Source organism: Pleurodeles waltl, chromosome 2_2, assembly GCF_031143425.1.
Source record: "Pleurodeles waltl isolate 20211129_DDA chromosome 2_2, aPleWal1.hap1.20221129, whole genome shotgun sequence".
NCBI classification, from domain to species: domain Eukaryota; kingdom Metazoa; phylum Chordata; class Amphibia; order Caudata; family Salamandridae; genus Pleurodeles; species Pleurodeles waltl.
In genome coordinates, this window is record NC_090439.1 from 678,577,927 (window position 1) to 678,605,623 (window position 27,697).

General features: G+C 41.8%; 1 protein-coding gene across 4 annotated transcripts in view; it reads left to right on the top strand.

The window, feature by feature from the left end:
* Positions 1–27,697, top strand: part of CHD7 (chromodomain helicase DNA binding protein 7) — a 552,230-nt gene that overhangs the window by 486,447 nt on the left and 38,086 nt on the right. For all 4 annotated transcript variants that reach the window (XM_069220233.1, XM_069220235.1, XM_069220234.1 and 1 more), the window contains 11 exons: positions 11,742–11,952; positions 12,557–12,752; positions 17,281–17,448; positions 17,744–17,923; positions 18,558–18,668; positions 18,804–19,009; positions 20,411–20,610; positions 22,144–22,303; positions 24,674–24,763; positions 25,356–25,459; positions 27,544–27,673. In XM_069220233.1, coding sequence (XP_069076334.1) covers positions 11,742–11,952; positions 12,557–12,752; positions 17,281–17,448; positions 17,744–17,923; positions 18,558–18,668; positions 18,804–19,009; positions 20,411–20,610; positions 22,144–22,303; positions 24,674–24,763; positions 25,356–25,459; positions 27,544–27,673 — 1,756 coding nt within the window. The remainder of the gene's footprint in view (positions 1–11,741; positions 11,953–12,556; positions 12,753–17,280; positions 17,449–17,743; positions 17,924–18,557; positions 18,669–18,803; positions 19,010–20,410; positions 20,611–22,143; positions 22,304–24,673; positions 24,764–25,355; positions 25,460–27,543; positions 27,674–27,697) is intronic.

Below are 27,697 nucleotides of genomic sequence, written 5' to 3' on the forward strand. Positions count from 1 at the left end.
TCAAAACCAACACGCAAGAACGGGGTTCACAACACACAAAGTATGTCATAGAAACCCTCCACAAACTAGGTTTCTCACTCAACTACACAGTCACACCTTCAGCCGTGTCAAACACAGCAATACTTAGGGGCGACAATCAACACAACAAAAGGGATTGACACTCCAAGTCCGCAAAGGGTACAGGCATTTCACAATGTAGTACAGACCATGTATCCAAAACAAAAGATACAAGTCAAGATGGTGATGAAACTACTAGGCATGATGTCCTCATGCATAGCCATTGTCCCAAACGCAAGATTGCACATGTGGCCCTTACAACAGTGCCTAGCATCACAATGGTCACTGGCACAGGGTCAACTTCTAGATCTAGTGTTGATAGACCGCCAAACATACACCTCGCTTCAATGGTGGAACAATATAAATTTAAACCAAGGGCGGCCTTTCCAAGACCCAGTGCCTCAATACGTAATAACGACAGATGCCTCCATGATAGGGTGGGGAGCACACCTCAACCAACACAGCATCCAAGGACAATGGGACACTCAGTAGAGACAGTTTCACATACATCACTTGGAACTACTGGCAGTGTTTCTAGCGTTGAAAGCATTTCAACCTATAATAAGACACAAACACATTCTTGTCAAAACAGACAACATGACAACCATGTATTATCTGAACAAACAAGGAGGAACACCCTCAACACAGTTGTGTCTCCTGGCACAAAGAATATGGCATTGGGCGATTCACAACCGCATTCGCCTAATAGCACAGTATTCCAGGGATTCAGAATCAGTTAGCAGACAATCTCTCTCGGGATCACCAGCAGATCCACGAATGGGAGATTCACCCACAAATACTAAACACCTACTTCCAAAGATGGGGAACACCACAAATAGACCTATTTGCAACAAAAGAAAACGCAAAATGCCAAAACTTCGCATCCAGATACCCACAGGATCAGTCTCAGGGCAATGCGTTATGGATGAGTTGGTCAGGGATATTTGCGTACGCTTTTCCCCCTCTCCCACTCCTTCCATATCTGGTAAACAAATTGAGTCAAAACAAACTCAAACTCATACTAATAGCACCAACTTGGGCAAGACAACCCTGGTATACAACACTACTAGACCTCTCAGTAGTGCCTCATGTCAAACTACCAAACAGACCAGATCTGTTAACCCAACACAAACAGATCAGACACCCAAATCCAGCATCGCTGAATCTAGCAATTTGGCTCCTGAAGTCTTAGAATTCGGACATCTGGACCTCACACAAGAATGTATGGAGGTCATAAAAGAAGCTAGGAAACCAACCACAAGACATTGCTATGCAAATAAGTGGAAAAGATTTGTTTATTACTGCCATAATAAACAAATACAACCCTTACACGCATCTGCTAAAGACATCGTCAGCTACCTACTGCACTTACAAAAGTCAAAGCTAGCTTTTTCATCTATTAAAATTCATCTCACCGCTATTTCAGCTTATCTGCAAATTACGCATTCAACATCATTATTTAGGATCCCAGTCATAAAGGCTTTTATGGAGGGTCTGAAAAGAATTATCCCACCAAGGACGCCACCAGTTCCTTCGTGGAACCTTAACATTGTCTTAACACGGCTCATGGGTCCACCGTTTGAACCCATGCACTCATGTGAGATACAATACTTAACATGGAAAGTAGCATTTCTAATTGCCATCACATCTCTAAGAAGAGTAAGTGAGATACAAGCATTTACCATACAAGAACCCTTTATTCAAATACACAAGCATAAAGTAGTTTTACGAACAAATCCTAAGTTCTTACCAAAAGTCAAATCACCGTTCCACTTGAATCAAACAGTGGAACTACCAGTGTTCTTTCCAGAGCCGGATTCTGTAGCTGAAAGAGCTCTACATACATTAGACATCAAAAGAGCGGTAATGTACTACATTGACAGAACAAAACAAATTCGAAAAACCAAACAATTGTTTGTTGCTTTCCAAAAACCTCAGACAGGAAACCCAATATCCAAACAAGGCATTGCTAGATGGATAGTTAAATGCATTCAAACCTGTTATCTCAAAGCAAAAAGAGAACTGCCTATAACACCAAAGGCACACTTAACTAGAAAGAAAGGTGCTACCATGGCCTTTCTAGGAAACATTCCAATGACTGAAATATGTAAGGCAGCCACATGGTCTACGCCTCATACGTTTACCAAACACTACTGCGTGGACGTGTTAATCACACAACAAGCCACAGTAGGACAAGCAGTACTACGAACTTTGTTCCAAACAACTTCAACTCCTACAGTCTGAACCACCGCTTTTGGGGAGATAACTGCTTACTAGTCTGCAAAGCATGTGTATCTGCAGCTACACATGCCATTGAACGGAAAATGTCACTTACCCAGTGTACATCTGTTCGTGGCATGAGACGCTGCAGATTCACATGCGCCCGCCTCCCCGGGAGTCTGTAGCCGTTTGAAGTTGATCTTGAACATTTGTAAATTTGTAAATATATCACTTTAAACCAATTATGTACATACATACTTACTCCATTGCATGGGCACTATTACCATAATACACAACTCCTACCTCACCCTCTGCGGGGAAAACAATCTAAGATCGAGTCGATGCCCATGCGCAATGGAGCCGAAAGGGGAGGAGTCCCTCGATCTCGTGACTCGAAAAAGACTTCTTCGAAGAAAAACAACTTGTAACACTCCGAGCCCAACACTAGATGGCGGGATGTGCAAAGCATGTGAATCTGCAGCGTCCCATGCCACGAACAGATGTACACTGGGTAAGTGACATTTTCCATATATATATATATGTTCGGTGGCATGTGTAGCTGCAGATACACATGCTGTGCACAGTCCGCCGTCTGGTGTTGGGCTCGGAGTGTTACAAGTTGTTTTTCTTCGAAGAAGTCTTTTCGAGTCACGAGACCGAGGGACTCCTCCCACTTCGGTTCCATTGCGCATGGGCGTCGACTCCATCTTAGATTGTTTTTTTTCCGCCATCGGGTTCGGACGTGTTCCTTTTCGCTCTGTGTTCGGGTCGGAAAGTTAGTCAGAATCTCGGAAAAATTCGTCGGTATTGTTTCGTTCGGTATCGGGTTAGTTAGAACAAATCGACACCGAATCTTGAAGAGCTCCGGTGGCCCTTCGGGGTAATTTCGATCCCCCGTCTGGGCCTGGTCGGCCCGACCGCGTGCGACTTCAAGACTGATGGAACGGACCCCGTTCCGATTCTGTCCTAAATGCCATAATAAATATCCCTATACGGATCAACATTTGGTCTGTAACTTGTGCCTGTCCCCCGAGCACAAGGAGGATACGTGCGAAGCCTGTCGCGCGTTTCGGTCGAGGAAAACGCTCAGAGACCGAAGAGCCAGGAGATTGCAGATGGCGTCCACGCCGACAGGACAACAACGGTTCGAGGAGGAGGAAGAAGAAACTTTCTCCATCCACGAGTCGGATTCCGAAGAACTCAACGCCGAAGAAACGTCAACCGTGAGTAAGACGTCAAAACAAAAGGCTCACGAAAAGACTGACAAAGCCCAGGGGACGCCACCGCCAACAGGCCATGGCTTAACCCGAAAAGTAGGTGACCGTCCATCGGCACCGAAAAAGGGCGGGCTGGTGCCGAAGTCATCCGGCTCCGGTCGAGATACAGGCACGCAGCACTCTCGGGCCCGAGAGGGTGCCGCAGAAAACATTCGGCACCGAGACAGCGGCACCGAGATTGGTCGCACCAAGAGGGCACGACGCACAAAAGAAAAAAGATTTTGTCGGAGCCGAAAAAATCAGTAGAAAAGGTTTCGGTGCCGAAACATCCGGCATCCGAACCGAGAATCAGTTCCTACTCAGAGGAACAAGGACTGTCCTCTCAAATGAAAAAACACAGATTTGAAGAGGAATTACTAACAATAGAGCCAGATCACACGCAAAAGCGGCTCTTTATTCAAAAAGATACTGGGAGGATCAGCACTCTTCCCCCAATCAAAATCAAAAGGAAACTTGCCTTCCAACAAGGAGACAAGCAACCACAAGCAAAGGTGATGAAGAAAGTAACTCCACCACCTTCTCCACCACCATCAACTCCTGCATCACCGGCGCAAACTCCACCATTAACACACTCCTCAGCTCATACCACAATGAGCCAGGATGATCCAGATGCGTGGGACCTCTACGACGCCCCAGTATCAGACAATAGCCCAGAGTCGTACCCAACTAAACCGTCACCACCTGAGGACAGTACATCATATGCACAGGTGGTCGCTAGGGCAGCTGAATTCCATAATGTATCACTACATTCGGAGCCTATTGAGGATGACTTCCTCTTTAACACCTTGTCCTCCACCCATAGCCATTATCAAAGCCTTCCCATGCTCCCAGGAATGCTAAGGCACTCGAAACAAATATTTCAGGAGCCAGTTAAAGGCAGAGCTATAACTCCAAGGGTGGAGAAAAAATATAAGGCACCACCCACAGACCCTATATTTATTACAACACAACTGACACCGGACTCAGTAGTTGTGGGGGCAGCTCGTAAGAGAGCCAACTCGCATACATCAGGCGACGCACCACCTCCGGACAAGGAGAGCCGCAAATTTGATGCAGCGGGAAAAAGGGTTGCAGCACAAGCAGCAAATCAGTGGCGTATCGCCAACTTGCAAGCACTCTTGGCGAGATACGACAGGGCTCATTGGGATGAAATGCAACATCTCATCGAACACCTACCCAAAGAGCTCCAAAAAAGAGCGCAACAGGCGGTGGAAGAGGGACAAAGTATCTCGAACAATCTGATACGGCCTTCCATGGATGCAGCGGATACAGCTGCACGGACAAACACTGCAGTCACAATAAGGAGGCACGCATGGCTGCGTACATCTGGGTTCAAACCTGAAATACAACAGGCTGTGCTCAATATGCCGTTTAATGAACAGCAATTGTTTGGGCCGGAGGTGGACACTGCCATTGAAAAACTAAAAAAGGACACCGATACAGCCAAAGCCATGGGCGCACTGTACTCCCCGCAGAGCAGAGGCACATTTCGGAAAACACCTTTTAGGGGAGGGTTTCGAGGTCAACCCACAGAAACCAACACCTTACAAACAAGACCACCTACCTACCATGGACAATATCAAAGGGGACGTTTTCGGGGACAATACAAAGGAGGCCAATTCCCAAGAAATCGGGGAAAATTTCAAGGTCCCAAAACCCCTCAAAATAAACAGTGACTCACAAGTCACACAACCCCTTCACACAACACCAGTGGGGGGAAGACTAAGCCAGTTCTACAAATCTTGGGAGGAAATAACAGACACTTGGGTCTTAGCAATTATCCAGCATGGTTATTGCATAGAATTTCTCCAATTCCCTCCAAACGTCCCACCGAAAACACACAATATGTCAAAACAGCATATAGATCTTCTAGGACTAGAAGTTCAAGCATTACTGCAAAAGGACGCAATAGAATTAGTACCAAGTCTACAGAAAAACTCAGGAGTTTACTCACTGTACTTTCTAATACCAAAAAAGGACAAAACTCTGAGACCAATACTAGATCTCAGAACACTAAATACCTACATCAAATCAGACCACTTTCACATGGTCACATTACAAGACGTAATCCCGCTGCTCAAACAGCAAGACTACATGACAACATTAGACCTAAAAGATGCGTATTTCCATATACCGATACATCTGTCACACAGGAAATACCCAAGGTTCGTATTCAAAGGAATACATTACCAATTCAAAGTGTTGCCATTCGGAATAACAACCGCGCCAAGAGTCTTTACAAAATGCCTAGCAGTAGTAGCTGCACATATCAGAAGGCAGCAAATACACGTGTTCCCTTACTTAGACGACTGGTTAATCAAAACCAACACGCTAACAAAGTGTTCATATCACACAAAGTATGTCATACAGACCCTTCACAAGCTAGGTTTCTCCATCAACTATGCAAAGTCACACCTTTTGCCGTGCCAAACACAGCAATACTTAGGAGCGACAATCAACACAACAGAAGGGATAGCCACTCCAAGTCCACAAAGGGTTCAAACATTTCACAAGGTAATACAGGCCATGTATCCAACACAAAAGATACAAGCAAAAATGGTATTAAAACTCCTAGGCATGATGTCTTCATGCATAGCCATTGTCCCAAAAGCAAGGTTACACATGCGGCCCTTACAACAGTGCCTAGCATCACAATGGTCACATGCACAGGGTCAACTTCTAGATCTGGTGTTGATAGACCGCCAAACATACATCTCGCTTCTATGGTGGAACAGTACAAATTTAAACAAAGGGCGGCCTTTCCAAGACCCAGTGCCACAATACGTCATAACAACCGATGCTTCCATGACGGGGTGGGGAGCACACCTCAATCAACACAGCATCCAAGGACAATGGGACATACATCAAAGGCAGTTTCACATAAATCACGTAGAACTGTTAGCAGTATTTCTAGCGCTAAAAGCATTTCAGCCCATGATAACCCACAAATACATTCTTGTCAAAACAGACAACATGACAACAATGTATTATTTAAACAAACAAGGGGGGACACACTCAACACAGTTGTGTCTCCTAACACAAAAAATATGGCATTGGGCGATTCACAACCACATTCGCCTAATAGCACAATTTATTCCAGGGATCCAAAACCAGCTAGCAGACAATCTCTCTCGAGATCACCAACAAATCCACGAATGGGAAATTCACCCCCAAATACTGAACACTTAACTTTCAAATTTGGGGAACACCCCAAATAGACCTATTTGCAACAAAAGAAAACTCAAAATGCCAAAACTTCGCATCCAGGTACCCACACCAGCGATCCCAAGGCAATGCTCTATGGATGAACTGGTCAGGGATATTTGCGTACGCTTTTCCCCCTCTCCCTCTCCTTCTATATCTAGTAGACAGATTGAGTCAAAACAAACTCAAACTCATACTAATAGCACCAACGTGGGCAAGACAACCTTGGTACACAACACTACTAGACCTGTCAGTAGTACCTCATGTCAAGCTACCCAACAGACCAGATCTGTTAACACAACACAAGCAACAGATCAGGCATCCAAACCCAGCATCGCTGAATCTAGCAATCTGGCTCCTGAAATCCTAGAATTCGGACACTTAGACCTCACACAGGAATGTATGGAGGTCATAAAACAAGCAAGAAGACCTTCCACTAGACACTGCTATGCAAATAAATGGAAAAGATTTGTTTGTTACTGCCATAACAATCAAATTCAACCATTACACGCATCTCCAAAAGATGTAGTAGGATATTTACTACATTTGCAAAAATCTAATCTAGCTTTTTCTTCCATAAAGATACATCTCACCGCAATATCTGCTTACCTGCAAATTACTCACTCAACTTCACTATTCAGAATACCAGTCATTAAAGCGTTTATGGAAGGCCTAAAGAGAATTATACCACCAAGGACACCACCTGTTCCTTCATGGAACCTCAACATTGTCTTAACAAGACTCATGGGTCCACCTTTCGAGCCCATGCATTCTTGTGAAATGCAATACTTAACGTGGAAAGTTGCATTTCTCATTGCCATCACATCTCTAAGAAGAGTGAGTGAGATTCAGGCATTTACCATACAAGAACCATTTATTCAAATACATAAAAATAAAATAGTTCTAAGAACAAATCCAAAATTCTTACCAAAGGTTGTCTCACCGTTCCACTTAAATCAAACAGTAGAATTACCAGTGTTCTTCCCACAGCCAGATTCCGTAGCTGAAAGAGCACTACATACATTAGACATCAAAAGAGCACTAATGTACTACATTGACAGAACAAAACTAATTAGAAAGACAAAACAACTATTTATTGCCTTTCAAAAACCTCATACAGGAAATCCTATTTCAAAACAAGGCATTGCTAGATGGATAGTTAGGTGCATTCAAACCTGCTATCTTAAAGCAAAGAGAGAGCTGCCTATTACACCAAAGGCACACTCAACCAGAAAGAAAGGTGCTACTATGGCCTTTTAGGAAATATTCCAATGAACGAAATATGTAAGGCAGCAACATGGTCTACGCCTCATACATTTACTAAGCACTACTGTGTAGATGTGTTATCTGCACAACAAGCCACAGTAGGTCAAGCTGTACTAAGAACTTTATTTCAAACTACTTCAACTCCTACAGGCTGAACCACCGCTTTTGGGGAGATAACTGCTTACTAGTCTATGCACAGCATGTGTATCTGCAGCTACACATGCCACCGAACGGAAAATGTCACTTACCCAGTGTACATCTGTTCGTGGCATTAGTCGCTGCAGATTCACATGCGCCCACCCACCTCCCCGGGAGCCTGTAGCTGTTTAGAAGTAGATCTTCAACATGTGTACATTTGTAAATATATTACTTTAACCTTTATTTTGTACATACATATTCATTCCATTGCATGGGCACTATTACTAGCATACACGACTCCTACCTCACCCTCTGCGGGGAAAACAATCTAAGATGGAGTCGACGCCCATGCGCAATGGAACCGAAGTGGGAGGAGTCCCTCGGTCTCGTGACTCGAAAAGACTTCTTCGAAGAAAAACAACTTGTAACACTCCGAGCCCAACACCAGACGGCGGACTGTGCACAGCATGTGAATCTGCAGCGACTAATGCCACGAACAGATGTACACTGGGTAAGTGACATTTTCCATATATATATATATATATATACACAAACACACATAGGTTGCGTTAAAAAATATTGAGACGTAGATATGTTCCATAATGTATGGTAGTGAACTCTATGCCCGAAATTTCTTGTTGCAATGTATTCGTCAGGAAAAGTACCTATAGTTATTGTAGTTTAACTATATTTGAATTATACGTTGGTTCTAGATTACGTAGAATGAGGTATTTGGCAGCAGAATGCTGTTTTGAAGACAAATTATTGCATTTATACATGTTAAGTAAAAATGTACGATAAAGAAATCCATTTAAAGAACAATTAAACTCCTCCTGTAGAAGCGTACAAAACATTTGTTCATCGGTGCTTGGGAAATGCTCTGGGTAAAAAAAAATAAAAAATCTTTGAAGTTCCTCCCAAGCTGCACACAGTGTCTGGAACTTATGTTGTCCTAGATTTGTTTAATAAAAACATGATTAGTTTAGGAGATTAGTATCACAAATAGGTTCTGCTGAGGGCAGTTCACCAGGCTGGAAAACCATTGTGGCCAGCTGGATGCTGAGAAATATGGACAATACACCAACAGTGTACTATTTGGAGAAGTATTGAGGACAGCGAGATTTAGGATTTCTCAGGGAGGATAGCAACATGTTGTTATGAGTCATTGTGAGAAACCTTTCTCTGATAATCCCACTGCAGGGAATTCTGAACAAGCTAGAATATTCCCTGACCAGAGTCATCCGACGAAGTCACAAATGGCTTATCTGTGGTTGCATTTTAGAACCAGTCTTCCACATCTCGAAAAGATTGTTGCAGTAATCAAACACAGAATATGAATACTGTGTGCCTGACCACAACCTGGTGTCCAAAACCCGGGGGGAGAGGGGTGCCAGAAAGGGGAGGTGCTGTGCTGTGGATGAACTAGTTTATAATAAAAAAATTAAAAAAAAGCTGTGTTTTTTTACTGATACCATTGATTCAAAATGTGATCATCAAACTGAAGCAAGCCAGGAGAAGAACGATCATTGCTACCTCAGTGACAAGAGGGTTGCACATGCCACCTTCTCCATCAGTTAGAACCACACTGGAGTTTGTCATGCTTTTTGGGTCCGTTATCTGGGGTGCAAGGTAGGATCATGCACAACAGTTTGCAGTCTCCAAGCTTGACTCCTGGCTCCTAAATTCCACTATTATGGATGTCAGACTATGTGGCCATAGTAAAAGTAGACAAAAAACCTTTAGTGCAAACACATGATCTTCTCAAAGACAAGATTGTCTTTGAGACTTTACTAATTGGAGCCCCCCCTCCCACCACCTACCTCAGTCCATCCAAAGTTATACATGTGCATGAGAAGGAGGGTGGTGATAAGGATGTATTTGTTTATTTGTCCATGCCAAATCCAAGGGCAAAAACTTGAGTGGCACCTCATTTCACAAAAGTACTTGTAGGAGGTAAAAAAAAATATTTGGAAGAAGGCCAATGTAACCATGTCCCCAATGCATGTTATTTGCCTTTCGTTTCTAGGTTGTCCCTCTTAATTGCAAGGTGCCACCTGAGGTAAAAAAGAGTGCTTATCACAGTAGTATTCATGAACTTTGATCAGGGCACTAGATGATGATCTCAGCTTCCTGATACAGAAAGGCCAGTTGTAGTTGGCCTGAAGTTGGAGACTAAGTTGCAGCCAGGTTTATATATATGTTTATATACCTATCAAAGGCTGTAGGCTTGAGGGGCCTTGAGATTTTTCTGCTGTCATATATTTAGTCATATAAAATGTGGTACAATGCAGACCTAAATTAAACTAAAATAATAGTTAGTGTCCCCAGTGTGAAAGGGAAATGCAAGCCACCTTAGATATGATAAAACTGAATGAAAAAACTGTTGTTCCATCTCAACTGCACGTTGTTAGTATCCAAACATCTGGCGCCATCTTTATAGGAATGACTGTTCTGTTTCTGTCCTTTTTGCTAGAGTAGTGGTTCCCTGGGGGTCCACGAAGCCTCCTCAAAGTGTCCACAACTGCTTAGAAAATGAAATAATATTAACAGGTTAGGTCCCCTTCTTTCAGTAATGACTCAGTTGGGGAGTCCCGGATTCCAATAATGTGGGGGTCCCCAGAAGTCAAAAGGTTGGGAACCACTGTGCTAGAGCATTCGTCCACGCCTTAATCTCCCATCCCCACATAGTAACAATATTCTGTGCCCTAGGTTTCTGAGAAATTAAATGGGGCAAAGTTCATCACACAAATTTTAAAATAAGTTATTGCTGTTATGAGGAATACTACTAGTATTTTGCTTCTTTTACCTGCAAAGCAGAATCAAAAATATAAAACGGACCACAGAAAGAGGAAACGATAGCCCGATTAGCAGCTGTAAGGATAGGCAGGAGCTTTTCCCAAAATAGTTTGGTTTAATTTACGTGTGTATAAGTTACTTGGATGTTGAACTTCATAATTTTTTATAAATCTTATAAATATTTGTATAGTAGGTTCTGCTGTTGTTGCTCCTCAAATATCATTTCAACTCCGCCCATCAACTCCGTCTGTTAGCCAGAGTATGTCACCTTTAACGTAGTGCTGTGCATTTTTCTGAAACTCTGCCCACCAAACCAAGGAAGTTGGGGAAAGCGGCTTCTTTTGTCGTGTCACCAATCTCCATGCTCCTCTACACCAGGTGTGAAGGAACTATAGATAAGTCCTTCAGAATGTTTTGTCTGGTGTGAGAAACGCTGCCCTAGATAATTCAGTGACTTGAGATAGGAGGGCTAGAGTGTTGCTACTAATTGTAAGACTCCGCATGCAATTCTACAGCGCTTTGAAAATCGTTAACCATAGGAAAAATATGTGGTAATCGGTAATTAAAGGCAAATGCTCTTTTAATAAAGTTATTCGTAATTAAATATTGTGATTGGAGATTGCAGATAAGTTGTGTGGCTATTTTGTGCTATCACAAGGAACCATTAAAGAATAGAAACGATATTCAAAATGTCCCAAGGTTAATGCACATTCCCAGGCTTTTTCTTTTTTTTTAATGTAAAACATCTTACAGTATTCATTTCAAGCGCTCCAATCTTTCCAGGTGCTGAAGAGAAAATTTTGGAAGAATTTCGAGAAGCACACGGCGTAGACACTCCAGATTTTCCGCTCCAGGCAATGATCCAGGGTGCTGGCAAGCTCGTACTGATTGACAAGCTGCTGCCAAAGCTGAAGGCTGGTGGCCACAGGGTGCTCATCTTCTCCCAGATGGTGCGCTGCCTGGACATACTGGAAGACTACCTCATTCAAAGAAGGTATGCTCAACAATATACACCCAAATAGCTACATTTTGCTTTATCATTTTGTTCTGCCTGTCACATGTTTTTGCATGTTCGGATGACTGATGTGTGCCTTTAAAATGTGGTTTAATGAAGCACATATATTGATATTTAAAAATCCAAATAATTCGGAATCGTGGGCAAACCTTACTCTGCAACGTCCTTGAATAGCGATAAATTGCGTTGATGAATGCAACGATTCCGTTTTAACTTCAATGGAAGATTGTATTTATCAGGGCACTGGTACATGGCCTGTAAAACAGTACAAAGCGCTCATGCTGTAATCTAATATCTAACTGTGGGCTTGTCCATGCCCTTAGCTCTGCATAGTTTGTGTACATTTGTATACAGATAGTGTACGCAATGGACCATGCTGTCGTTTACTATAAAAACGGAAGTGTAGAAATGTATTGTTACTACATTGCTTCAACTTTGGATGGAATCATTGGTCGATCCGAATGTGATTTCCTAATGGTCTGTAATGTTTGACAAATCAAAAGGGAGGTTTTTGTGCGTAAATTGTTTTTGCTAATTACAACATATCTTCAGAATTGTTCATACCTTTGTTAATTTGTTGCAGATACCCTTACGAACGAATTGATGGGAGAGTAAGGGGTAATCTTCGCCAGGCAGCTATTGACAGGTTTTCAAAGCCAGATTCGGATAGATTTGTCTTTCTGCTGTGTACAAGAGCAGGGGGCTTGGGCATTAATCTGACTGCTGCTGATACCTGCATCATTTTTGATTCAGATTGGAACCCTCAAAACGATCTACAGGTAAATAATTAGGTCCTTTACTAGCCTTACATGTCCTTACCTCGCCATTAAGTTCCAGGTTAATATAAGGTGGTCTTTGCAGGTGCTTGCTTAGAAAGTACTTAGCAGTGGATATGGTGTCGTGAGTCAGAAAAACTGTAAGAGAAAGTAACTGGAAATGTTAAATCACCCATGGACTATTTCTTTTGTGGTGATGCGTTATTTCAGACTGTATAGCCGTATAAGCATAGGTAAAATTCATATAGCAAGGTAACCCTTAATTACTGCCTTCCAAATACACTTAACGTTTTACATTCTTTTTTTTAAATTTTCTGGATTATTTTAGGGTCTTCAATGTAGTAACAAAAAAGTTATCCTGTTTTTTTCTATAATATCCATACAGTAATTCCTCCACACTGATACTGGCTTACTACCATAACAATTTACAGCATCAAACCATACACCCCCAACTTCATTTAGAGGATATAGAGGTAAATTATGGGATTGGAAACTAAGGATGTAAAAACTGTTGTTGCTTTAGATGCACAAATAGTTTGAGCATCTGTTGAAGGATTGTACCTCATAGCTCACAGTTTTTGATTGTTGTAACTGAACATCTTGGCTGATTTGTACCTTATGTAGCATAGATCTACCTTACTCAGTATATCCTCCATGCAGTGCTGCTCATTGAGAAGAGCACAGTCCAACTTCTCAGGTGTGTAGGGGAGAGGCTGGCACCAAAAAGGAAAGAACTGTGGTGGGAGATACGGTCAGAAAGCAGCAGGAGTGAGGAGACTGGGTGGGAGAAGGAAAGTCAGTCATACTTTATTTACCCTAACATATCAAACAGCACCATGGCTAATTTCTTCATTGTATTTAGAGATAATATTGTTATGTTTAGTGCCTCTTAAGTGGAATTGTACTTAACATTAGCCGTTTTGTTGCATTTTTGATCTGTAGGGGGGGGTATAGGAGTGGGTGGAGATTATGCATTGTGACCTACGAGGGCAGATTTTGTGAGCGATCTGTACTCTCGAACAGGCTGTACGGACTGCAGAAAGTGGATATCAGAGAGATGCCTCTGGAGACGAGTGTCACACCCACACTGGCCTCAGTACTAAATACATATTGATGAGGCTCGGAAGATCTGGCAGGCATCTCACAACTGGTTCTGAGCATGGCAACAAAACAGGCAAACTTGTTTCATTGCTTTAGACAACGTACTGCTACCCCTAACCACATGACACGTAGTGAGGAGGAATCCGGAGTCACTTATACATCCCCGAGGGAATGGCAAATGTGTTTGCTGCCTATTATGCCGCACTCCATGCAAATTCCCAGACCTGTTGGCCGAAGTCTCCACACCTACATTTTATCCATTCAGCTACCACAACTGGCCACTACTTAATGCCATACTGTGTCAATGTAGATGAGATTATTGAGGCTGTATCTCAGCTGGCCACAGGAAAAGCCCTGGCCCCAACAGACTCCCCATGGAGTTCTGCTGCTGCCAGTCTGACATACTAAAGCAGCCACTGCTGGATCTTCAAAATGAGGCTTAAGATACTGGCTGCACTACCAGAGCTCCTAGAGGAGTCACACACAGTCACCATCCCAAAAGGGGGGGGCGTCCTACTCATCTTTGTTTGCCCTACATAACTCTCGCTAATTCATTGTGAAGTCCAAATACTAGCAAAATATATTGTGCTGTGACTTCTTTCGGTCATCATATATTTGAACATTGAAGATCAAGGTGGCTTTATGACCTGTAGACCAACGAAACACAATATCGGCAGGTTGCACAATTCACTTGTAGTTGCTAGCCATCTTCTGAGACCCACAGCTGTTCTGGTGTAAGACTTTGAGAAGGCCTGTGATTGTTTCGTTGACTTGCATGTTCCTCTTGTTATAGCGTATCTCCTTTGGCCCACAATGCTTGGCAATACTTGCCGTATATATGATAAATGGTAGACCTCGTTTAAAACTGAGGGTCACTTCATTCCTTCTTGAAAGGAGGATCCAACAGAGGTGCCCCTTGTTAGTCCTATTGTTTGCACTTGCAAATGAGACATTGGCACAGATTCTCCAAATTCACCCTTGTAGCCTGGGTTTTCCGTGATCCGATGCATATGGGGAACTGGTATCCTTCTACGCCGATGATCTCTTCATCTCAGGAACTCTTATATCTACAGTCAAGTTGTTCTGGAGGTCCTTGACACCTTTCAGACTCCATTTGGGACTCCAGGTATACTCTGTTTTAATTTCATTCATATGAGGTGGTGGACCTCGGTATTTTGCATTTGCCAAAAGCTGTAAGTCGACCTATGATGGGGTGCTGACAGTGGTTGACATAAGTTTGTGCTACCAGGCTTTCATTTATTGGTTATCGACAGCTGGATTTATGACACGGAGGATGACCCGGAATATAAACTCCAACTCAGGATCATGGTTAGCCATTTTCCGCTTCACTAGTGTCTGTAGTGGCAGACTGCCATTGCATGCTGCACCCATGACTTCGGCGGTATTGACAATCTGGAAGTCCACACTTAGACATTCAATGGGGAAGGTAGGTTAATGGGTGAAGTTCCTCTGTAGAGTGGCACCCTACTGCAGAGGTGGCAGCACTGGAGGGTTTCGCGGTTGTGTCTTACTGGCTGTTACCTCCTTGAGAAATGTATTAGGGGGCACAGGGGTCAAGACATTTGAAGAGATGCGGGATGATTTTGCGTTAGAACGCTCCCAGTTCTTTAAATATTTGCAGCTCTGACATCCTCCAGCCATACTTGGCTGAGCACTGTGACTTGCCTGACTGCTATTCCCTTGGAGCTAAGTTGACTGTCGATCCTCTGCCTGGTCGGAGCCAAATATCCTATATATTCAAGGCTCTGGTAGTTCATACTCCTAACTCGTTACCAGCTTTAAGGGAGAAATGAGAGAATGATATTCAGCATCTGGATGATACTGGATGGGCGATGGCTTTGATGGGGCTCTGGGAAGCTGTAATCACCACAAGGTTTTGCTTGATTCACTTTAGTACCTTCGCTGCATCCAACTCCTCTGCGACTCTTGCGTATTAACAGGGCAGTAAACCAGACTTGCGTCTAATGCACTGTGGCTTACTTCTTAGACATTATGTGGGATTACACAGTCCTCCGCCACTATTGGGATGCTATAGAATCCACATTAAGTACGGTGGCTGTCCGCCAGTCTGTCCCAAACTGCCCCTTCTTAATGCGTTTGAGGACGGAGGGTTTATGCATGCGACAAGTAGTACTGTAAAACCACTAACCGTAAAAACGAAACCCAGTTAAACCCCAAAAAGTTTCTATAACTTTAATACTTCCAACTGTGAAGTTACACTATTCAATGAGTACTTTATTATTAGAAACAAATCGTATCTATATGATATAAAATCAGACTGTTATTAATAATCGACTTGTTCATTTGAATTAAAAGCCTAGCAAACTGTTTTTTATCTGGGGTTCATTTGGTCACTAAATCGCATTAACAGGTCTTAATTCGCCTGCAGTTTACATTTTATTTCTAATGCTGTCACACTTACTTGTATTTTTTGGTTGCAGCCCCCTCTTTCATCCATTTACCGTCCTATTAGCATGGCAGACTGCCAGCCCCTGTTGGCCACCCCACCCCACCCCACGTCCCAATGTAGATAGGTCACACATTAAACATCAGCCACTTCACATACTGATGTGCAAAGGGAAAATTTCACTCTGTAATTAGGGAAAATTACACCTGTCCCTCTTCAAAATGTGTCCAATGTATGAAATGTAATGAACGATTTAGTCAGTGGTGTCACTGGGAATGTTGTACATGTCTATGGAGATGTCGGCAGTGCATTTGGGGCGAGTCAAAGTTGTGTTTCTCAGGTATCTGACTTTCCCTACTTTTTGATAATGTAATCACTTCGTTTAGCTTGATTTTATGTAAACAGTTTTTCAAACGAGTGACTGCATTTTTGTTTACAGGCGTGCTTGGCTGTGTATCTAAATTTGTGCCATGCCAGTGAAAACGTATTTCAAACAAACATGTTACTTGGAGCAAGTGTAGGAAAGAATATTCTTTCAGATTTTTATTACCACTATGCAAAGATCAAATCACATATTACTGCCGTAAAAAGGAGATAATTCTGTATAATCATGCACTTGTTTTCTCAATTCACATTATGGTTCTCACCAATGAGTTGTGCTTTGGTTCCGCTTAAATAGCTCAGTTTATAGCTAATCCACTTGAAATGACAGCACAGTATGTATGAAGATCATAGTGGTATGCAAATGTTTACTATTTTTGACAGTGGAAGAGGGCAAATGGCCATTTGTGGCTTCACCTCTCTTGAGACAGCCCCCTCTAGACCCTCAACAGTGGTATTTAAATAACATTAATTTTCCGCACATTTACGTATAGACCGTCAACAGTGGTCGTTACTGCATGTGCTTCTATGCCTGTAGGTCCCTAAAAACACACAGTAATGTGACTTAAGTTTAGAATGGCTCTAACGTGTGTATGTACTTTGTATTTTGTTTTACTACAGGCTCAGGCCCGATGCCACAGAATAGGACAGAGCAAGTCTGTGAAAATCTACAGGTTGATAACCAGGAATTCATATGAAAGGGAAATGTTTGACAAAGCTAGCCTCAAGCTTGGTCTTGACAAAGCTGTCCTACAGTCCATGAGCGGAAGAGAGAATGCTGCAAATGGGGTAAGGAAAGCTTAAAATTGATGGGTGTGTTGTGGAGATTGATTTGAGTTAAACAATAGCAGTAGTTTCCTCAGACTAGACTACTGTGAATTGTTATATGAAATTGAATTTTATCAGAAGAATGAAAAATACCTTAAAGACAACAGCATTGGATTTGAGTTTACGATCCACTTGTGCCCAGTCAGTGATGTTCCTCTGTATGATGTTTCTCAGTATCTTTAACCATCATAGGTTATGGACAGTTTGGTTTCATCAGTACCTTTTATTTGCACCTTTCCTGGTCTTTATTTTCCAGGTGCAGCAGCTTTCCAAGAAAGAGATAGAGGATCTTCTTCGAAAAGGGGCCTATGGAGCCCTCATGGATGAAGAAGATGAAGGCTCCAAGTTCTGTGAAGAGGACATTGATCAGATTCTCCTGAGGAGAACTCATACGATCACCATAGAGTCAGAGGGGAAAGGATCCACTTTTGCAAAGGTGAACTTTAGTCACATTTAACAATACTTGAACCTTATTTATATAAAATAAAATTTGTGATATCAATGTAGTGTTCATCTGATGTAAGCAAGCTACCATTTCTACATCTTAAGTTAGGTTCTACCTAGTATAACCAAAGCATTGTATGTCTCACTGTTGGCTTTCTGAAGGGCTCTGACTTGCAGTAAGATTTAAACGTTTGTATAGCAATCATGTTTTTCTGAATTGGCTCAATTTTCAAGCCAAACACTGCTAACATTTGCTGACAACCAGCACCAATTTTATACATTCATCTAGAGTTTCTCATTAAAGTGTTGTGAATGTTATGATATTGCAACTGGTAAAAATGTTCATAATATAAAATGAAGTGAATAAAAAAAAAATCTTCTTTTTACTTTATAAATGTCATGAATGCGCCACACTGGGCCACTGATATTCAAGGGTTTAGTCTTTCTCCTTGACAGTCTTCTGCAGTCATGCGTTGGTTAGTTTTTGCAAATTGTGTATGCTGTTTAACGTTTCCAGACTATATTTTGATTTGAAATTAGGCACTCAGAGTGAATAGAGTGTAGTTGAGAACTGTGTTTTTAGAAGTGACCCCTAAGTACGTGTGCTTCAATTCCATACGCTCCAGGCTAGCTTTGTTTCATCCGGAAACAGAACTGACATTTCGCTGGATGATCCCAATTTCTGGCAGAAGTGGGCTAAGAAGGCAGAGTTGGACATGGATGCCATCCGTGGACGGGTGAGAGGCATATTCAAGTTGACAACCTGTTTGGATTGATGTGTATATAATGTAAAATCTGGAGTGTCTTTATAGTGAAGTGCATGTTAGAGTTTACAGTTTTAAATCTTGTTTTCTGTTTCTGTTCATTGCTAGAATACACTGGTTATAGATACACCACGTATAAGGAAGCAAACTAGACTCTTTAGCGCAGTGAAAGAAGATGAGTTAATGGAATTTTCAGATCTGGAAAGCGAGTCTGAGGAAAAGCCAAGTGCTAGGCCTCGTAGGCCTCAGGAAAAGTTACATGGCTATGCACGGAGTGAGTGCTTCAGAGTCGAAAAGAACCTGCTGGTGTATGGGTAAGATACTTTCACCTATAGAGCTTGATTTTGTGGCCAGTTTATTTCACGGAGTTATAAATGTGTGGTTGTTAATATTGCGCTTCCATACAGGGTTCGCAGCATGTGGTAAGTGTAACAGCACAAGGATTTGGGGCCTGATTTAGAGGTTGGCAGGCGGGTTACTCTGTCACAAACGTGATGCCGTATTGCGATTCGCATAGGCTATAATGGATCGTAATACAACGGAAGGGATATCCGTCACATTTATGACGGAGTAACCCCCTCTGCCAAACTCTTAATCAGACCCTTAGTCTTTAGAAGTGGCTTGAGGATTTTTAAGATGAAGTAAACTGAGATGCATATGGTGTATCTTCTTTAGCGTGCGTTTGTGGCTGCTGCAGTGTCATGTCCCAGGGTGGAATGCCAAAGCTCTAGACTGAAACTGACAACTTACGTTAATGGAATAATAGTTATGTGCAAAGGGGCCTGTGCAATGCATTCATGTTCACAACACCTATCCTAAGAGAAACTGGATATACATACTTGGGTTGTTTGAGTAGAGTGCCAAACATTCTGTGAAAGTTTATGTACTCTAGTACGATCTTACAGTTTTAATTTAGGAAATGTAAAGTGACCACCTGGAAATAGATAGTAAAAGACGAATGGGTAGGACATGTTTATCTTTGCCACCTATGTGGTATAGTTCTGCAGGTAAGAAGTAGAACGTGAAGGTGGTGCATGCATAACGTTTTGAACTGATACGCTGCTCTAGTCAAACCACTGGCACACACCTGAGGAAAATGTAAATGAGTGTGCCGCAGTCCTCCTAAGGCACTGGTTCTTGGGTGTCCGATGTTGACCAACTGCATCTTGGCTTACAGGCCTAGACATTAGTGTTAATTTAAAAGATACAAATCTAGTTGCACATATTGAACATACACTTCCAAGTGTTCTGTTTTTGCTGATTTCTGCTGATAATTGACAGTAGCCCATCTGTTTTATTGTTCTTTCTACAAATTGAGAAAAACAGAAAATTTATCTTTTTAAAGACTCTCGGTGCTGTAAGTCTTGGCCGTCAGACCAGTAGCTGAGAGGACTGACATGCAGGAAGGTCGAGGAAAAAAAACCAAAGGGTTGAGGGTTTCTAAGGAAGCTTTTAACACCTGCATATGAGCACATTTTTGTATTACAATGCTAATGTATTGAATGTGAGATGCAGATTTGCGGCTTCATATACTGCTAAAACCCACCAGACATTAAAGTACATGTATACCTTTTTTAGTAAAATAAACGAGGAAATACTCCAATTGCGATTTCATTTTTTCACAAAATGTGGATAGACAGAGATGGAAATACCTAAAAGTTGAGTACATTCAAACGCAAGCCCCACATTTGATGAATATTATCTTTCTGATTTAGTTGGGGCCGGTGGACAGACATCCTCTCACATGGTCGTTTTAAGCGCCAGCTAATGGAACAAGATGTGGAAACAATCTGCAGAACGATCCTTGTTTACTGCCTGAACCATTACAGAGGGGATGAAAACATCAAAAGCTTCATCTGGGACCTTATCACTCCAACAGAAGATGGTCAGATGCGAGCATTGGTTAACCATTCAGGTAAGGCGGGTACCATTATGTATATGTAATGAATGTAACAGGCTCGGAGACAGCAGAGCACGGGACAAGAGTCCATTATCGTCTTAAAATTGTGATTACTTGTTCCAGAATAAGTTATTCTTAACTGTACTAAAGATAATGGTGGGTTAGGCCTACGAAGCTATGTATAATTATACTACATTTATTATACGGCCAGGTTTATGTATGGTTTTCTCTCTAAGAAAACTACAGGTATTCCTATGTGGCTCACTATTGAAGAACATTGCTTACCCACATCCACTGTCTGCTATTTTGACTACATCTAATTTTAAAAAAGCATGATAAAAAAATCTTCTGTTACAAAAGCTATGGAAGGAGCTCTTTTGAATTATGTTTTAGATCATACTGGTATCATATATTCTAAGAGCCCTTCATTGGGGTCGTATTTAACAATCAAATTAACCCACAGTGTCAAATATTGTACCTCTTGGATTATTAGGATTTTTTTAGCTGACATATTGCAAGCTAATACCTTTCTATCCTTTTGCTGATCTTCAGAAAAACTATAGGTTATCTATGGCCAGATATAGTAAATGTGCAGCGCAACTTTATGTAGCTGTATGCTTACTTTATTTCCAAAAGCTTTACCTGCCACAAAGATTCCTGAAGTTGAATTGTGCTTAAACATATTTACCAGATCTAGTCATGTGCTTCTCAAGTCTACAAGAAATTAACTTTTAAAGTTTTTTTTATTTGTTAGTTTGCAGTCAATTAAAAGTTATTAAAACGTGGAATCACATCTTACTCCTTCTCAAACAATGGCAGCAGATGTGGTTATGTAATATATCTGGTTGGTAACCTGTCCACTACCAATCAAATGTGTTTATTATTTACATTTTTTATGAACCTCTGTTAAACTTTTTAAGGCCAAGTTAGCTCATGATTCTCTATAGTGGCATTGTAATACCAGTAATGCATAATTCAAACACATGTTTTGATCTATTGTTTTTAAATTTTGATCTGAAGTATGGCTTACCATTTTTCGGGTTTTTGGTATCTACTCTGATATTTAATATTCTATTATATGTAAATATTTTGCTATTTCTTCATCTCAAGCCAGTACAAAACTGTATTTCTTAATTTCTTCAGCATCTAAATACATAACTTCCAACTGAAGAGATGCTATATGACATGTACTCATAAGTGGTGAGCCTGGATACATTTTGCAAGTCAAGGTGACAAATTGTCCTCTCTGTTCCCACTACTCTAAAGTTAATCATGAAACATTTTGGAAACCACTTGATTATGTTTCTCAACCTAGTTAAACATTTATGATGTATCTATTATGGACAAGTTGTATATTCTTTCTTTCTGAAATGCTTTCAGTAGTTCAATTATTTTCTTTATTTTCATTTGCTTAGATATCTATATTAATATGGCCAGTGTTCTTTATATTGATACTACAGTATTTACACTTACTAGTGTCCCATTTCAGTAGTCAGTACTTTTTGTATGCTTATTTTATTGCTCATATGAAAATGATTTCGTTTTCAGGTCTCTCTGCACCAGTGCCCCGAGGGAGGAAAGGAAAGAAAGTAAAATCTCAGAGCTTCCAGCCGGTGCTGCAGCATCCAGATTGGTTGCCAAGCTGTAACCCTGATACTTTGTTTCAGGAGGACAGCTACAAGAAGCACCTCAAACATCACTGCAATAAGTAGGTCCAGCAGGGAATTTTAAAATTAAGTTATAGAATGAATGCTTAAAAACTTTTTCAAGGCATAAATCTTCATGTACTTAAGGCACACATCTGGAGACTACATTTAATGTTAGGATGAATCATAAACTTCCTTAGTCACTGTTAGTTTTCTAAATGCCTATGTACATCTTGCCCCCACCCCTTCACCTGTGCTTTGTCTATGCGCTTGGTGCTGTTTTTTCTTCCCTTCTGCCCTTCTCCTCTTCCCCATCGCTCCTGTGCTCTGTCCTCTACCTTGCTACAGTGTTAAAGCTTTATCTCTTGCATCCACTACCATAACCAAAGTTTGTTATTTCACTGTTCACTGCTTACTTATTAACTCTGATACCTCTGCTACCACCATTTTTATCTATGTAACAAAGACCGCCATCTGCACTGTTCCATTGTAAAACAAGCATTTGCAATGCAATGGGTCTTGGGTTTGCTCGAGTTAGAGCTATTAGCGTTGTAAATTCCTAACTGGACTTTTCTTGCCACGTAAACAAAAAACGTAAAGTAAAACAGGTGACATAAGCGAGCCGATTCAAAGCGCCACGGCCGCTGTGAGTGCGAAGAAGAGACAGAAAATGTGTGCTTGCAGTCAAACATATCAGCAGACATGCAATTATCCATGTAGCAGGGTCGATGGCCAAGGCGGTAACACAACTCCCCCAAGGAGAGACAAACATAAAACATTTACCAGTGATAAAAGATTTTTGAAAGGCGAGCCCACGAAAGAGTGTAAGTGATTGGTGTGGTTAAAAGCCCACATAAATTCCAACATGTCGGAAAAGCAGCGCTTGCGCGCTCCTATGCTCAACCTAATGAGCTGACAACTGTATGTTGAGTGGTGCCATTACTAAAAGTAAAGAAATATACAGTTGAGTCCTCAGAAGCCGGTGTGCTGGAATCAAGAGAGACATGAAAAACAATAAATCATTTGTTGTACAATCCTCACTTTTGATAGGTTGTTCTTGATAGGTTGTTATTGATAGGTTTGATTTAAACAACCAAATAACTGGCAGAAGCCAGTTATGAATTGACTGGTTTGGTTTTTAATAGACAAATGTATTCAGTACGTAAAAATAACATACCGTTCTCGTTCCTCAATCCCATACTATGGTCATCTCAAATTTTACTGTATAATTCCATGAAGACCATTTACAATAAGTTCTGTAATGTTACCACCACGAATACTGTTCATCATATCGTCTTTGGGAATTGAAATGTTCAGCCTTCCAGCAACACTTCAACAGGCACCTAACCTTGCTCTTGACTCCTTTACAAATCCTGTGCACATAGTTCACCTTTGTTGCTTAGTATGGGTGAAGCCCATGTCTTAGAGTGTACCTGCACTGATTGCAATCCTAGTTTTTTTTTTTTTTTTTTTTTTTTTCAAGTGTTCTTTCTTGGGTAATGTGGTTTGAAACAGTGACTTGATGTGAAGTTGTTATAATACCAATATTAACGTTCCTACTGCGTTGAGGGTCACATAGCGAGCTACAAGCAATGCGTGTCGGGTCCATGGTACTCCATAGCTGTGTGCCAGGAGTGTTTGGGGGGGGGGGGTAACCAGGTTTGATTCTGTAGTAGTGCTCTTCCTGTGAACTTACTGTTGGCTGTTGTAAAATAAAATCCGTTTATTTTTACATCTAGTATCGATTCTTGTCCTTAGCTTTTTACCTATGATTAGTGAAAGTGTAAGAAACATTACTGTGCAAAGCATAAACCCACGTTACTTTTGAATTTCATTTGTTTCCAGGGCTGGTTGGTAAAACGGATTTCTATCATGAGTGTAACGTTAGTGGTATTTATAGAAGAACGAATTCTGTAATCTGAAAACCCCGACAATCCATATTGAGAGTTTATGGGTAGATAGTAAAAACAGATTTTATAACTCGTGTATTCCTAAAACTTCTGATGAGCCGTCCAAAAATGGTATTGAGGCCGCAGCTGAGGAAATTTTATGAGATAATGAAGCAGAACAGTTACTGAAAGCCATCTGCTCGGTTGTTTACAAACTTGCTTCAATACTTCAGAGGCAGTGGCGTAGTACGTGTCTGAACTTCACAAGCTGCACTAGGTAAAACTAAATGAAATGCTGCTGGGGTGGGCTAGACTCTTCCTCTGTGCAGTGTGAGTGGTTGCCAGGCAGGCCTGTTGGAAGCCAGCAGAAAGCACCACACAGAGGTGATTATGTGCCACCATCTGTCACGCTTCAAGCCTACCATACAGCATGGCTAATCAGCCTTGGCAGGATGATGGATGAACAGCAGCAGCTGCCAGAAGCCACTGTTGGCAAACAGTCCTGAAGTTAAGAACTTAACCCCCTTCTCTCTTCCTCTCCAGGGTCCTGCTGCGTGTCCGCATGCTCTACTATCTGCGACAAGAAGTTATAGGGGACCAAGCGGATAACATTTTAGAGGGTGCCGATGCAAGGTTAGTGCAATCTTTGGTTTCTGCTGAGACTGCGGGTGAACTTTTAATTTCCAGACAGTTGATTTCTTTTTATTTATGTATTCTCCGTGTTTTTTCATATCAGGGTGGGTGTAGACGTGAGAAAATGGTGCGTCTGAATTTCTGATGGCCTGTTAACGCTGCGTTTATGGGGAAAATGGCAGCTTTTTGCAATATAGAAACGTGGCAAGTCGTAATATTTTAAATCATGATCTTCTTTGACTCCCCAGAGGAAATTATCTTAGTTTTTTGTTGTGCTCCACCGTTCAGAGTGATAAATGTGCATAGTAAGGCAGCGGACTTGCCGCCTTTCATGTCACAGCCGTAAAAGGAGGCTCAATGTGGGTGCTTCACTTGCAAGAGATGGCATGTGCGGGCAGTTCTCGTTTTTCAAAAATGTATATCCCACATCATTTTGCCATTTGGCTTTTTCCATAAGTCTGAGCTGGCTCAGTACCGTTGGCTGAAAAGGTAACACCCACGATATAGGGCGCTGTGACAGCAATGACCGGTCTATAGTTTTGAGCTACAGTTCATCGGTGCGTGCATATAAAACTACATTTTGTTTTAACAGTGAAACAGATGTGTGGATACCGGAACCGTTCCACGCCGAAGTCCCTGCCGACTGGTGGGATAAGGAAGCTGACAAATCCCTTTTAATTGGTGTGTTTAAACATGGTAGGTGATGTCTTAATTCGATGTTGAACGCTGCCATTTTACTGCATGTGTTTGGAGCTGTATTCCTGCCTCCTACGTGATGACAGGAGTAGAGTGATGCTCCAGCTCCTGGCTTCTGCTCTGCTGCTTAAAAACCTGCCATAAACTGACTATCAGATGCTGTTTTTACATGTTTGCAGAACATTTAAGAAGAAAACATTCAATTCTTGGCTGTAAAAAGGCCCTAACCATATTGTCTTAATATTAGCCAAGAAGTACTGTAGATCTTCATAAACTTTGCTTCAGTGCTGCTTCCCTTACTAAGTCTCTGCCAACCAGTGTCAGAGTGGATGATGGGTTTAACCTCTGCTATTAATCTGTACAAGTGCCTCCTGGGCTTTGTTCCAAGCAATATTTCACAAATGTCAGCACGAAGAACTCCCGACTCCCTTGAGTGGGATGCAGCCTTGTTAACTTTGAAAGGCCGGGGATGCAGAGCTGGCATGATATATGCAGTGCGCGATTCCTGATTATAATCCCAATTCTCAGGGGCTCGCCGAGGTATTCTCAGCAGCCCAGCCTGACTAAAGGGGAGAATGATGGCTTATAAAGCCTTTCATGATTACAGTTTGGCTTGAGGCTCTACAGTGGTTAGGAGCCTTGTGCTGTACTACAAGTCCTAATTGAATTGAGCTGTTCTGCCTACGTACGGCAGCCACGTGTATGCGTGATCAGATGAGGCAAGTCTGCTCTAAAAATCCTGGCCCTGCCGTGCACGCCCTGGTTCTGCCTGTTTCCATCTAGTCAATCCGAGCATTAGAAAGGGAGCAGTTTCCAACCCACTGAGATAGCAGGGTCATTTCACTGACACGCTTCATCTGAAACCTACTGAGACACGTCGGATGGCCCCACCTCTAGCCCATGAATGCGAGGGGTCGGCACGTACAACGCAGGCGCGAGCGTGGCACAGGAAGGCGGGGCCAGGCGTGGCCTGCCACTCAAAGGTCAGAGAGGGTGCCCTGTGGCCTTAATAAACAACACACAAATGACAAGGTTGGGCCATCAGAGCGTTTTTAATGTAAAACTAAGTAATTCTTCTTGATGCTGATGGTATGGTGTGAAAAGATTTTTTTTTTTTTCATGAAATGCCTTTTATGTGCTTAATCAGGATTTCTTGCCCTCCTTTTTCCAGCCTGGTGTCTCGCCATCACCAAGTACGAGTATTTCCCTTCTTTACCTTAACGGAATCTCAGTTTTAAAAAACAAAAGCGTCCATGTGTAATGTGACCGCTGCTCACTCGTAAAGCGCTCCAGTACTTTTGGGTCGAGTTCTCGCCACTTAAAACTGCAAAAGAAAATAGATATAATTTGACCTCTACGTTATGATAAATATGCGGCAGTATTTCTGAAAATACAGGCTACAGGCTGGTGTCACTAGATGCAATTGTAACGGCCTTGAATATGAGCTAAGTACTCTATAGGCCTCCATACAATTTAAACCATATTAAACCAACACTCCCCACTTTGCATTGTCTGACCTGTCGACTATCATGTGATGTGAAGCGCCGCATCAATGCAAATATAGAACAACGCAAAAGAATGTCTGTTTGGGTAGTATCTTTAGAACAGCAGTTTGCGTCTGTACATTGTGCAGTTTTGGTGTTAAAAAGTTTGGACCACAATCTCTGTATGTCAGTCTGTATTTGTTTAATATTTGAGCTGTGTAAGATACTGTGTAGTTTAGTCGTGTCAAGATATGTGGGTTTGTTTTAACTTGTTTGAAATCTATCAATATCTCAGAAGAAGTTGGCATTTGAATAACTGTAATGTTGCCTAAATATCAGGCAAAAACCCGTTATCCAGTAAGCAAAGTGAAATGAAGTGTTTTGGGTCCGCAACCCCATATTTTTATCCATCTTGCTCAAGTTTTTCAGTTGGTTTTGTTAATTTGCTATTTGAAAGAGTATAGTTTGCCGGTAGAGCCCTGAAAATGCCTGTATATCCTCTCGTTAAGCCCTTCATGTTTGAGTGGCTGGGATTTTTGTAGGCCGGTATTTGTGTTAATATAACCAAAAGTAAACCATGTACATAACATATATTTACAGGTTATGAAAAGTACAACTCTATAAGGGCAGACCCTGCGCTCTGCTTTCTGGAAAGAGTTGGGATGCCAGATGCAAAAGCTATTGCTGCTGAACAGAGAGGTGGAGATATGCTGACGGATGGTGGTGATGGGTAAAACACATTACTATTACCTAG